A 13803-nucleotide genomic window follows, 5' to 3' on the forward strand; every position below is an offset into this window, starting at 1 on the left:
TTGTAACATTCATTTTCTATAACTCTCCATCACCAGGGCTCAGTTGTAAATATTTTAAAAGGAGAGAGGGATACAGAAGGGGAAAGATGCCTTTTTTCTACACAATCTGATTCATCCTATCCTCTTCTGGGATTAGGGGCTAGGGATTGATTTTGTTTTGAAAAAGGGGTAGAAAACACTTCTAGGCTTTAGAACCCCAGCCACACAACCCCAGGCTGGAAAGTGAGTGTCTTATAGCCTCTGCCCCATCATCTCACCTCTCTGCTCATGCCAATTCCTCCCTTGTCAGAGGAGGCTAACATGCTAGGGACGAAGCTCCCAGTTCCCACCTTGGCCCTCTCCCAGGACACTTCTGTCCCTTAGGAGCATTCTGCCCTCTCATTGTCCTACTCCTTCATTGTGTGTGTGTGTGTGTGTGGGGTGTGGGGCCCCCAACCCCATCTGAATGCCCATAGAACAGCCATTAAATGCTTTGCCAGGTCTCTTCCATTCTCTCTCTCTCTCTTTCTCTCTCTCTTCAATAAATTAAACATTTACCCATAACTGACAGCTACCACCACCTATGAGACCCGAAGTCTCCTGCAAGGATCAGCAGAGTGATGGGGAGAAGCAACTTTGAACTAACTCACTGTGTCTCCTGGCTCCTCTCCTTATTAAACCACCCAAATATTGAATCAGTTAAAGAAAGAAGAATATTTTATTCAAATTATGCTGACCCCCCCCTTGTCCCCACCCTTTTCTCAGGGGCAGCATTTTAACTCTTTCCAACCAGGTAAACTGTGGGTGAGCTGATTTGCATATACCAGGCAGCCAGTCCTAGTTGAGCAGACAGGCCTTATTTGCATCTTGTAATCAGGCAGTTAGTAGTCTGGATGTCTGTGATCTGGAGAGTGCTGGGACAGAGGGAGCAGTATGGGACAAAGGCATCAGAAAGAACATGGAGAAAATGTAGCCCAGCTTGCTTCATGGGGGAAGGCAGTGCTTAGCCAAGTCAGCCACTGGAATGCACCACCTCTGGTGTGCATGAGGTGGGGTGAGTGTAAATATTGACCAGCTACCAGGGTTAAGATGGATCCCTGGAGAACCAAACCTTTCTAGAAATTCCGAGGCAGGAAATGAAGTGGCAAAATAGGGTAAGGGACCCTTAGATTTCATAGTAGTGGCTTAAGAGCTTTTAGAGCAAATGAATCATAGAAGCCCAGGCATGGATTTTTACAATGCTGTCACCCTAATTCTGAGCAAGACCACAACAAAATTCTCTCCTGACACAGAGGAGAACAAAACAGAGAAGATTACAATTTAAGAAGCAACATGGAATAGCGGACAGAGCTCTTAGAGTTGTGAGACCTAGCTCTAAAAATAAGCAGACCCAGACAAGTCAAAGTCACTTGACCTCTCTGTGCCTCAGTTTCCTCAACTGTAAAATAGCTACTAGTAATGCTCATACTCTTTGCCTCACAGGGTTGTTTTGAGGAAAGTACTTTGTAATGTTATTATGAATTCTCTCACTCCCTTTAAAAGGCGTTAAAGTTTTATATTCAGAAACTTCTTCCTATCCTAAGTGAACATGAAGAATGAGTGATCTTATTTCTCTGTACCCTTTGGAAAGATAACTCTTCCTACTTCTCCTTTCCTTCTGCATGGGGCCAAGACCTCCTCAGACAATTAGCTGTATTTTTTTCAGCCCTTGACCTGAATTTGAAGTTTTGATATATTCCCCAACCCCCACCCCTTTAGCTGATGCTTCCCTATGTAAAACCCCAAGCAACAAAGATGAAGGAATGGGGGAGGGTGGTCTTTTTCCGTGGGGAAATTTTAACCTGTGGTCTCTTCAGCCCTGATGATTACCCTCTCTCCTTTCTTAAGTTTACCCAGTTGCCTTAGGTTCTTGTTGGCTGCCATCGTAAGTTTCTCTAAAGGAAACCAGGACATCCTCAAACAGGGATTTTCAAGTGAAAAGCACTGTGAATTATTCCTTTTCATAAATTTATTTCAAACTCCTAGCTTAAGAAGGGTATAATGTAATCTTGTGCCTGTGATTATATACCCTTGCTAGGCACTTTTCTTCAACTTCTATTCAACTTGGAGTGAAGAGATATGTATTCAAATCTGTGTGATGAAATACTACTGTGCTGTAAGAAATGATGAGCAGGTTGATTTTAGAAAAAACATGGAAAAACTTGCATGAGATAACCATGAATGAAATAAGTAGAACCACAAGAATGTTGTGTACAGTTAACAGCAATATTGTTTGAAGAATAATTGTGAACAACTAAGTTATTTGGAGTATTATAAATATTCAAATCAACTACAAAAGACTTACGAAGGAAGATGTTATCCATCTCCAGAGAAAGAACTAATACACAAAGGTGTGCATAGTACAGTTTTATATATATATATATATATATAAAATTTACATATACATGCATATGTAAATGTATATCCATCTATCTATCTATCTATGTCAAATAGTAGCCTTCTCTAGTGCAGGGGAGGGAGGGAGGAAGGGAGGGAAAGAGACAGTTTGGAATTTTAAATGTAACAAAAAATTAATTTGAATTTAAAAAAATAACAAATCCTGGTTCTGATACTTCATAAGCCAGGTGATTTTGAAAAAGTCTCTCTGAGGTTCAATGTCATCATGTGCATAATTGGGAAGAATGATACGTGTCATGCCATCATTGGGAGGGACCTTTGAGATCTGGTCCAACTATTTCATTTTATAGATGAGGAAATTGAGAGATAGAATGGTTTGCTCCAGGTCACATAACATAAGAATCAGGATCAGAATCTCGGTCTCCTGATTCCAAGTCCATTCATTTCCACTATGCCACATTGTCTTCTAAGAAACTACTACCTACCTCCAAAGGAAGTACTTTGTGAACCTTAAAGCATTATAGAAACATGACTACTTTTCTTTCTTTCTTTTTTTTTTTTAACACATCCTGTATATCATCAAGAAACTAAGATTAGCAATAACATCACATTCATTCTTTGGATTGGCTTAATGTTTAGTCCTAGCCTATCTATGGCTAGGAACACCTTCTGATGTGGTATTAGACACGCTTAACCATGACAAGGAAATGGGATTTTGTAGACACAGGATCAATAATAGGTGTGAAATAACTCTAGAGCCAGCCCCTACTGGGGAAGGGCCCAAAGCTAGTTAAAGAAACAACTCCTATAGTTTCAATCTGTGAAGGAGCCAATGCTATGATTTTTAACTCTTTACATGCAGGACAAAATTTGCCAGGCATGAATTTAAGAAGGTTTCAGATACCCTATTCCCAACTCTTTTCTTATCACAGTCATCTATTGAGTGAGTGTCTCCAATCACGGGGGAGAGGGTGAAGTTAGCTTCTTGACACAACAGCTTCTGGAATGCTAGACATAAAGCCCCTAGCTACCCTTTTAGCCATCCTGGGAACATATTAGAGAGTCACATATGAGATGCCTTGAGAGCAAATATTCACATTAGCCTCATTCAAAGCCCTCAAGAAGAGTTCTCTCTTCTTATGTGTCTGTGAATCTACATATGCACTATCTCACCAACACACAAACCTAGTGAGCCCCTACCCCACTCCCCATCTCCTTAGTATTCTATGGAGAGCTCGTTTTCTAGTCTTTCCCTAAGGGGCAGGTGCTACCTGAGGTCTGAACTGCTCCTCCTTCTGTAGACTATACAGTCTGTGTCTCCAGGATACCTTGTCAAGTCCTTTTGGTTTCAGGGACAACTGGAAGTAGTGAAAAGACTGGTGGACCAGGGAGCCTGATTTCAAATCCAAGATCTGCTTCATATAACAGTGTGACCATGGGTAAGTCATTAACAAAACCTCCATCTCCTTATCTGAAAAATGAGGTATCAAGAGAGAAGGGAAGATGGTGGAGTACAGGCAGAAACCCAGCTGAATTCTCCCAACATTTCTCTACAAACAACTCTAAAATAGCTCCTCGAATCAAATTTTGGAGCGGAAGAGTCAACAAAATGTCAAAATGAGACATTTTTCTAGCCCAAGACAACTTAGGAGTTTGGCAGGAGAGGTCTGTGACACTGGGGTGGAAGCCAGTCAGACATACACACATGGAGGCAGCACTAGCTTGAGGCCTTAGAGACAACAGTAGCAGCTTCAGGAGCTCTCATCCCAGAGATGGTAAGGGGGTCAGATAACTGGTCAGAAAGAAATTACAGGCAACCCATTCCTGGCACTGGGTGCAGTTGGTGTTGATTGGCAACTATATTGGAGTAAGCAGTTCTGGGTTGTGGTAACAGAGTGCAGAGGAGCAGTAGCACTTGTGGCTGCAGGAAAGTAGGGGATCTGGTCACACCAGGACCAAGAAGAACACTAGTGCTTTACCCTTCTTGCGTAAAGACTAGAGTGCAGACCAAAAGGGCAGTGATCACACCTTTTCCCAGATCACACCATCTTGGAAGCACCAAAAACTTACAGAATCCCAGAACTAGCTCTGAAACCAGCAGCATGAAAAAGCCTGAAGTTTGGTATAGTGCCTCCCCACTCCCTGGTGAGCAGACCCCAACTTTAACACAAAGTTCAAAGTCAGGAAATAGGCTGGAAAAACCAGCAAACAAAAAAGAGCTTGCCCATAAAAAGCTGCTATGCTGTCAGGGAAGACCAAGACACAAACTCAGAAGAAGACAACAACATGAAACCAGCTACAACCCAAGCCCAACAAGAATTCCTGGAAGTATTAGAAAAAGTGATAAGAATAATAGAGGGAAATTTTGGGAAAGAAATGAGAATGATGCAAGGAAATTGTGAAAAGAGAGACAACTGTTCACCCATAAAATGAAAGTGGATAGCAGAATGTATTAGAAACTAGAATCCAACAATATGTTGTCTATAAGAGACACACTTGAAATGGAAAGACACCCAGAGTTAAAATAAAGGGTTGGAGCAGAATCTATTATACTTCAGTTGAAGTAAAAAAAGGAAGAGATAGTAATCATGATCTCAGGCAAAGCAAAAGGAAAAACAAACCGAATTAAAAGAGACAATCAGGGAATCCACATTTTGCTAAAAGGGACCATAGACGATGAAGTAATATCAAAAAAATTTATAGCAAGTTTTTCTGATAAAGACCTCATTTCTCAAATATGTAGGGAACTGAGTCAAATTTATAAAAAAAAAAAAGCCATTACCCAATTGGTAAATGGTCAAAGGATATAAACAGGCAGCTTCCAGAAGAAGAAATCAAAGTTATTTATAGTCATATAAAAATTCTCTAAGTTACTATTGATGAGAGAAATGAAAAATAAAATAACTTTGGGGTACCACTTCATGCCTATCAAAAATGACAAATGCTAAAGGGGATGAGGTAAAATAGGTACACTAATAAACTGAGGGTAGAGTTATAAACTAGTCCAATCATTCTGGAGAACAATTTGGAACAATGTTGAAGAGGTATAAAACTGTGTGTGTCTTTTGACCCAGCAATACCACTACTAGGTCTGTATCTCAAAGAGATAAAAAAAAAAGGACTTATATGTACAAAAAATATTTATAGTAGCTCTTTTTGTAGTGGTAAAGAATTGGAAATTGAGGGGATGCTTATCAACTGGGAAATGGCTGAAAAAGTTGTGGTATATGATTGTGATAGAATACTATTGTGCTATAAGAAATGATAAACATTATGGTTTCAGAAAAAACATGGGAAGACCTATATGAACTGATGCAAAGTGAAGTGAGAAGCACCAGGAGATCATTGTGTGCAGTAGCAGCAATGTTGTAATGATGATCAACTGTGAAAGACTTGGCAACTCTGATGAATACAGTGATCCAAGACAATTCTAAAGGACTCATGATGAAAAAATGCTGTCCACCTCCAGAGAGAGAACTGATGAACTCTGAGTACAAACTGAAGTATAACTTTCTGGCTTTATTTTTTGCTTTTAGGGGGGCAATATGACTAATATGGAAATGTTTTACATGGTTTTATATGTGTTTTTTGATATCATTTTGCTTGTCTTCTTAGTGGGTGGGAAAGGGGTGGGAGGGAGGGAGAAAATTTGGAATTTAACATTTAAAAATAAAAGAATGTTAAGAATAAGTAATAATTTTTTTGAAAGAGAACCATTATGGTCATAACTCAAAATGGAGACTTGCCAAGTTGAGCACAATAATATATCCACTATGGCTGAACTGGAGGAATCAGTCCTTTGTTCTTCAATCCCATTTTATTTCAAAAGGATTTACATTTGTTGAGTATTTCCAATTTGTTTTCCTCTTGCTGAAGTTTTGTATGTGCATATGTATATGTATCATATATATCTTTGTTGTTTTGATGTGGTAAGGTTTAGAAATTGTGCCATGAACCATTCTTTAACCTTCATATAGCTTTAAAGTGAAGGCCCAATATAAGAGATATTGTGCTTCAACTAAAAATTAAAAATACAGTATTTCCAATCATGATTTTGGGAAAAGATGAGAGCAAAAATGGATACCATTAGGAGACAAAATATTATGCTTAAAATATTAGGGGTAAAAAAATAATATTAAATAATTTGACTGATTAAATAATTTTATTCTTCTAAAAAATAATGAGAGGTTGGACTTAGATGATCTCTAAGGATCTTTCTAGCTCTAAATCTTGTGACCCTGTGGCCAGAGATCTCAATACCTCGTTCTTCTCCAGCCCTTCCCTCAGAAGGGAATCCTCTTCCCTCATCTCCCTGAGAAAAGCTAACTCCCTCCAGAATCCTCCCAAATTGAAGAGAATAGGTGAGGGGCACTTCTATAAACAGTCAAATCCCTTAGGAAGAGACCTTCAAAGTTTTGCTCTTCTATGATCCATCACCTTCCTATGAGACCACTTTCCAAACCTTGCAGGAGGAGAACTGGGCAGTGAAAAGGGAGATGACCTGGGTATCTGGAGACCTGAGGTTTTATCCCAGCTTCTCCGTTTACTACCTGTTTGACCTTGGGCAAATCATTTAACTTTTCCGTGCCTTAGTTTCCTTATGTGTAAATAACACAAGTTCTTCGTAAACTATAAAGGGAGATATGAATGTGAGCTGTTATTATTAGAAGAGATTCCACACCCTTTCATAGTAAGTGTTGCCTTTCAGTCCAAAAGGCATTTTTTGAGGCATCCCTCTGCTGAGACAACTGCTCATCATCTGAGTTGTCTGAGTTTTGATGGAAACAGAATAGTTCATGGTTTCAAGACTGGGCAAAGGAGCAGCAGCAGCTGGGAAGCTCTCTCTGCAAGCAGTGGAGGAAATATTGAATTGGGGGACTTGGGTTCTACTCTCAACCCTGCTACTAATTAACTATGTACCTTTGATCAAATCCTTCTACTCTGGGCCTCCATTTTCTTATTTGTATAATAAGATTAGACTAGATCAATTTTAGGATTCTTATGGCTCTATGACTCTGTAGTGTTCTCTGTTTTCTCACTACCTTCTCTGTGATTAGTTGTTTGGCGCCTGCTTTTCTCTGACTAGGAGAGAAGAGCCCCCTTCCTTTGCCAGGGATGCTCCCAGGGCAGGTGACCTCATGCCTGCTCAGGCTTTAGGGATCCTTTTGTGAAAGATATTCTTTAAAGTACAAAGTCCCTAGGCTAGCCAAGACTGCTGGGCTGGAGTGAATCATGGCTTTAACACTAGACTATCAGACAGAGCTAGCTGGGAGACTTTCTAGAGATGAGGAAAGAGAGTGATGGTATAACATGGGCTGACTCAGGGGTTACAGTTCATTGAGTGGGGGTTGGTTCTATACCAACCCACTTCCAAGTCTTTTCACCGCTGCCCTCCAGGTCATTTTCAAGACAGAAGAAGAAACAAACAAAACATGACTTTCCAAAATTGGCTGGAGCTTTGATGGAGAAGGATCTTGGGTGGGCATGGTAGCAGAGGAATATAAGGGGAATTTACAATTTACCTGGTACATAATAAGTGCTTAATCAATGCCCTTTTGACTCACCAACCATTTACCAGGAATAGCAGGATACAAGACTGTAGTAAAGGCAGAGGAGAATTTCAACCCACTTACAGTCCTTGAGAAGGCACAGGAGCTCGTCAATTGACTTGAGAGTGGGATAGATCACATTGGATGCCCCAACCAAGGGTGCTTTACAATTACAGAAAGCTTACAGAAGATACTCCAAAAGTGAGGCAAACCCCACAGAAGATCCCATGCTGAGGGGGACTCCACAGAAGAGTCCACCCATAGGAAGATATCACAAAGAATCCCAGATAGTGAGAAATTTCCCCATAAAGGGGTTTGTTCACACAAAGAGACCCAACAAAGAGTCCCAAACAAAGATTTTCCAGAGGAATCCAGAACAAGGGGCACCCCACAAAGAGTCATCAGACAGCAACCCTACAGAGGACACTAGATGAACATAACAAAATCTAACCAATTCCACAAACATTTATGAAGTGTCTGCTAGAATCAAGACTCTAGATGGGGCTTTAGAATGTGAGTAAGACTTTAGAAAGTGAGAGGTCCCTCTAGAAGATCTTGACCCAAGGAAGATCTCATACAGGGCTCAGACAAAAAGTAACTCTACCAAGAAGGTCCATACTGAAGGAGAGCTCAAGGAGGGGCTTCCAATTGAGACAAACTCCTCAGGGAGGAAACTCTGGGCCAAGAAACCTTATAGGAGAGTCTAGACAGAGAAGGGTAGGTCCTACACTGAGAGATCTCACAGAGGTTTCATGCATATGTTGCCTGTTCACAATCAGAGCAAGAATTATCTGGGAATTCAACACCAACCTGCGCCACCTTTCACTTAGCCCCATTTCTTCTCTCTCCTCCCTGCCCTCTATCCTCTTTGCTACCAAAAGCTATGGCTTACAAATGCATGTGGAGAGAATAATGAGATGAGAGTTTTCTTCAGGAGTTGTAAGACACACTGAATGGAATGCTGTTCTTCACTTGTCCTCACATGAACCCTCAATCTCCCTGGATCCAAAGGCGACCACAACCCTCTAATCCCTGACATGAAATGCCCCCAGTGCCAGCCTTGGCTCCAAGTTCTGGAGGATTCTCCTCTGCTGGGTCTTGGATCTCCCTCTGCCTCTACCTCCATTCAAGGATCAAAGAGTTATATGAATGTGAGTTGCCATCTACTACTACAATTAGTAATCAATAATATGAAGAAAGCCCTAGAAGGCTTCTGATCTTCACACTGAAGATCACTAGGGGGATTTCCCTGGCCATCGCCACCCACCCCATCTACCATTGTGATAGCAATGTCTGAAGAAAATCCCAGCTTTCATTCCAAGCAGAGGGGTCTTCATTTTAAGGGAGGTGAGGTAGGGATGGGGAGGAAGAGATCTGCCTGCTTGCCCAAAGCTCACCTTCCCAAATTAGGCAGAATCAGCCCCCAAACATTCCCAGCCACATGTTTGTAAACAAATGAGATAAGTCTAGGGAAGTACTTTGTAAACATCATGTAAAGAACTCTACATATGCTGATAGGAATAATATTACTTTGGTCATGCTTATTCTTTGGGATCTAGAAACCACCCCCCAACAGCCCTCTGTCCTGGTCCTTACTCATGTTCAAGTTCTACAAGCCAGCCCTGTGGAAGAGAAAGTGATTTCCATGCTTGAACTATGCTTTTGTCCTTGGGAGCTGAGCTTGACTCCTTGTTGGTTCTGGCTAGCTCGGCTTCTGGAATTCACTTACTGTCCATACCCCGCAAAGGGTTCTGAGCTTCCCCTTTGCCGCTTTGGAGCTGTGGAATTCAGATGCTTTAAGAACTTCCCTATTCCTATGACTTATCGAAAGAGGGCAAATGTCTTTTGTCTAGTCTAATTTTCTGTGTTGGGATTGAAGAAGCGTCCCCTCTGTACCCTTTAGGGCAGGGACAGACGTATCAAGCAGCTAACTGCTCAAGCCCTGGAATCTAAAAGTTTATGACCTTTTATAGTCCAGTCTCCAGCCTCCTAAGTCAGTGGCATTAGAGAATCAAAAAGAGGAGAATAGCTTGTCTGAGGGTGGGATCCAGCTCAGTGCCAACTCCCAGTAAGATCTCTTATCTCCTTGGCACTTTTGTCTGCCTGTCTCTAGCCTAGCCTAGGTAGGGGAGGAGGGAATCAAGGTGAATGGATTTGGGCTTGATCTCTCCAGATCTCAGTCACTGTTTACCCAGCAAAAATGATCTCTAGGTTAAATGTTCCCATTGACCATTTGCCCTTACTCAAGTCACAGGAGACCTTGAGAATATGGTGGCCACCCCAGGACAGACAAATGGACACAAGTACCTACCCCACAGACCCATGTGCATGCTCTCTCCCAATCCGTGGCTCCGATCAGCTCCCACTAAGGACACAGACCTGGCCCAGAATATGCACACGAGTTCTTCGGCACCGCCATGCACTGAGCCTACCGAGCCAGCCAAGATCCCCACAGCACGTGGGCGGACACACCTCCCAACACATGCAGACACACCTCACACACATGTGCAGGCATCTTCAACCCCCGCAACCCACCACCTGAGATATGGGCAAGCTCTTCAAGACTTGGCCCCAGGACACACATGTGGATATATAGTTCTCTAACATGTATGTATAGGAGGGGGTTGCAATCCAATAAACATGCCTTGCATCCACACATGCTCTGCCCCCTCCTATGCCCTTTTCCAGATAGCCCCAATAGACACCTTCATTTTAGAAATGAGCGCATATCTTCAATCCCACCCTGACATATATGCCCTTAACCTTATGAGTCAGAGGGGGTAGGTGGATTTCATATGTGTGCATTGGCTCCTAGATTCTGAATCCTAGATTCTGAATTCTGAATTGCGTGAATATAGACACACCTCACAGATAGATACTATCCCTACCACTGTCCCACACATCCTAAATCAACCCATACAAGCGCTCACATCTCTTTTCCCCCTTCCCTCCTGCAACATTCCCTCCACATTCTTTTTCCTGGTTCCCTTATCTCTTTCTCTTAGTCTGTCCCTTTCTCTTTATATAGTGTGCTCCATTCCCCAATCTAAGTCACCTAAGGCCAGATGACACTATTACCCCAACTGGTGGAAGGATAAAACTTTGGGAAGCCAAGTTTTCTTTATGTCCACCCCCAGCCCTAGAGGGCTGCCCAGAACCAACAGGGAGCTACCCAGTTTGACACCTGTCAGATCCCATTCTCTCAGTCCCCTCACCTGTGTGCATGGATTCCAAATTCACCATCCTGCCTGAGATGGGGCCAAAGCCAGTACCCACCCAGGCCCTGTTTGTTCGCCCCAGCTGGTCCCCTTGGGCAGCCAGGATCCCCTTACCCTCCCAGCAACCCTTACACTCCGCTGCCGACCAGCTGCTGCTACCAGCCCAGAGCTGCTGAGGATTCTTCTCTAGGTGAGCATGAGGCACTGAAGAAGGAGCCGCCTGCCGGGACTGACTGGGGCCACACCCTCCCTGGCAGGGTCTCCGGGCCTGGCAGATGGCCCATGCAAATTGATCATTTGCATATGGGGAGCTGGGGGACCAGGTATGGGGATGAGGGCAAGGAGATACAATGGTGGAAGTTCAGACGCCCTCGGCCAAAACCCAAGGCTAGAAACTTTCTCTGTCTTCACTCTAAGATTCATTCCTCATGTCTCTAATTCAAGAACTCTGGGTAGGAAAGCTTTTGGTTGAAGGTGAAGCCAATGTAGTAGGGGGAAAAAACCATCAAATTTGGAGTCAGAGGACCTGGGTTCAAATTCCAGCTCTGCACTTACTACTTGTGGTACCTTGGACAAAACTGATTCCCCTGCCTGGGGCTTGGTTTATCTAAAATTGGGGGGAGGGGCTGGACTTGATCTGAGGTCTTCAACTTTTTAATGTGTCATGGTCCCCTTTGTCAATCCAGTGAAGCCTAGGGACCCCTCCTTAGAATCATATTTTTAAATGCATAAAATAAAATGCATAGGGTTACAGAGAAAGCCAATTATACTGAAATACAGTTATCTAAATATTTTTTTAAACACAAGTTCATGGACTCCATGTTAAGGACTTCTGGACTAGTTGGTGTCCAAAGACAGCTTTAGATCTTGTATTGGAAAACAGTCATTCAGCTCTTCCCCAAATCCCTGCTCTGGCCCCATCTTATTTTCTCCTCTCAAACCCTAAAAACTGAGCTGGAAGCTGTGGGCACCAACTACCCATTGGCCCTGGGATGACTGGGCCTCCTTTTTGCCCAGAGTGGAATTCTGGGGCTCCCAATGACATTGCTAGGTACTGCTCATGTGTTTCTCTTGTAGCCTCTTCCAGGACCAAGCAAATTATAATAATAATCATGATAGATGACATTTGTATATTGCTTTAGTTTGGAAAACATTTTACATTGATCATTATTTTACCTCAACTGATTCTCACTTCTTGGGGAAACTGATAGAGAGCTGGACTTGGAGTCAGGAAGACCTGGGTTTGAATCCTGCCTCAAATTTCCTGTATGACCTTAGGCAAGTCATTTAACCTCTCCTAACCTCAGTTTCCCCACCTATGGGGATTCAATTCAATGACTTCTGACTTCCCTGCTGGTTCTAAATCTGTGATCCTATGTCTCTGTGATATTGGTAGTACAAGTACAATTGTTCCTGTGGATAGATTTAAAAACAAAACAAAACCACTGAGGCTCAGCAAGGTTACATGACTTATCTAAGATTATATGGCTAGCAAATGGCAGTCTTTTTTGGCATCCATAGAAGTTATCTTCTTGCCAGTTGCCTTAAGTCATGATGTCTTTTCCTTCCATTCACTCTTATAACTTGAATGGGAGGTGAAGGGAAGACAGAAGAATTCTCCCATTAGTTAGGAGATGGAAGATTAAAAAAAGCAGCCAAAGATGGTATGGAAGCATATGGGGTTCATCACGTTTTGTTTCAGAGGCAGAGAGGACCCAAGAGCCTCTGTTTCCCAATCAAAGCTCTAGCTACTGCTCGATTTCTTCTCTCTTTTTGTCCTGCTTCCCTTCCAAATGCAGACCCCCTTCCCATGGGCTGGCCTTTCTCACGTGACTGCTGCCTTGCAATTGTTACTTTAGAAAAAAGCCTAAGTTCCTGACTGTGACCCTAATTTGCATATCATTTAAATTTGCATATCATTTGCATGTCAGAATCACTGAGTGGCTAAATGTTCAGAAAATACTACTCTTGGCTCCAGATCCTGACCCCTTTCTCCAATGCCCCCACCCCCATCTGGGTCAGCAGTACTTTGGAAAAAACAATGGATGGGTTGGGCTCTGTCTGGGTGGGGCTGGCCTCCCTAGCAGGTGAGAGGGGCCCAGTCACTGGATGGAGTCTTCCAGCCTTCAGACTGTTTTCTTGCCAGTTTGGAAAACCTGATGCCCTAGGGCCATCCTGACTAAGGTAGAGTTGGCTTGGGACAGAGGTCAAGGTGGCATGTTCCCCCTACCTCAAACCTCACCCTTCTCCTCCCACAGTGATATACTTTGACAGAGGGGCAACATTGTGGAGCAAAGAGCAATGATTTTAAATCAGAAGACCTAGGCTAGAATCCAGGTCTCTGTGACTTCGGGCAAATCACTTTACTTTTCTGGGGTTCAGTTTCCTCATCTGAAAAAAGATGGGCCTGAACTAGATTGTTACTAAGGTCCCTTTTAGCTTCTGGTCAGTCATAGCACCAGGGTGTTTAAGGCACATCCCAATACTCGAGGTAAGGGATGCTTTATGCAGAGAGGAAGGAGATGGACCTCTATTCTGAGGCTGGTGGCCTTGGACAAATCACTTCCTTTTTCTGGCCTTTAGTTTTCCCCTATGTGAAATGAGGGGATTGGAACAGATACCTCCAAGTTTATTTCAGTTTAATGCTATTCAGCTCCAAG

General features: G+C 42.8%; 1 protein-coding gene across 1 annotated transcript in view; it reads right to left on the bottom strand.

Annotated features, from left to right (window-relative positions):
* POU2F3 (POU class 2 homeobox 3) overlaps positions 1-13803 on the bottom strand; it is a 98259-nt gene that overhangs the window by 81622 nt on the left and 2834 nt on the right. Inside the window, exon 2 of the mRNA XM_027835530.1 lies at positions 11141-11454. Within this exon, the coding sequence (XP_027691331.1) occupies positions 11141-11454 (314 nt within the window). The remainder of the gene's footprint in view (positions 1-11140; positions 11455-13803) is intronic.

The sequence above is a fragment of the Vombatus ursinus genome, unplaced genomic scaffold (genome assembly GCF_900497805.2).
Source record: "Vombatus ursinus unplaced genomic scaffold, bare-nosed wombat genome assembly UNPS02014816.1, whole genome shotgun sequence".
Taxonomy (NCBI): Eukaryota; Metazoa; Chordata; class Mammalia; order Diprotodontia; family Vombatidae; genus Vombatus; species Vombatus ursinus.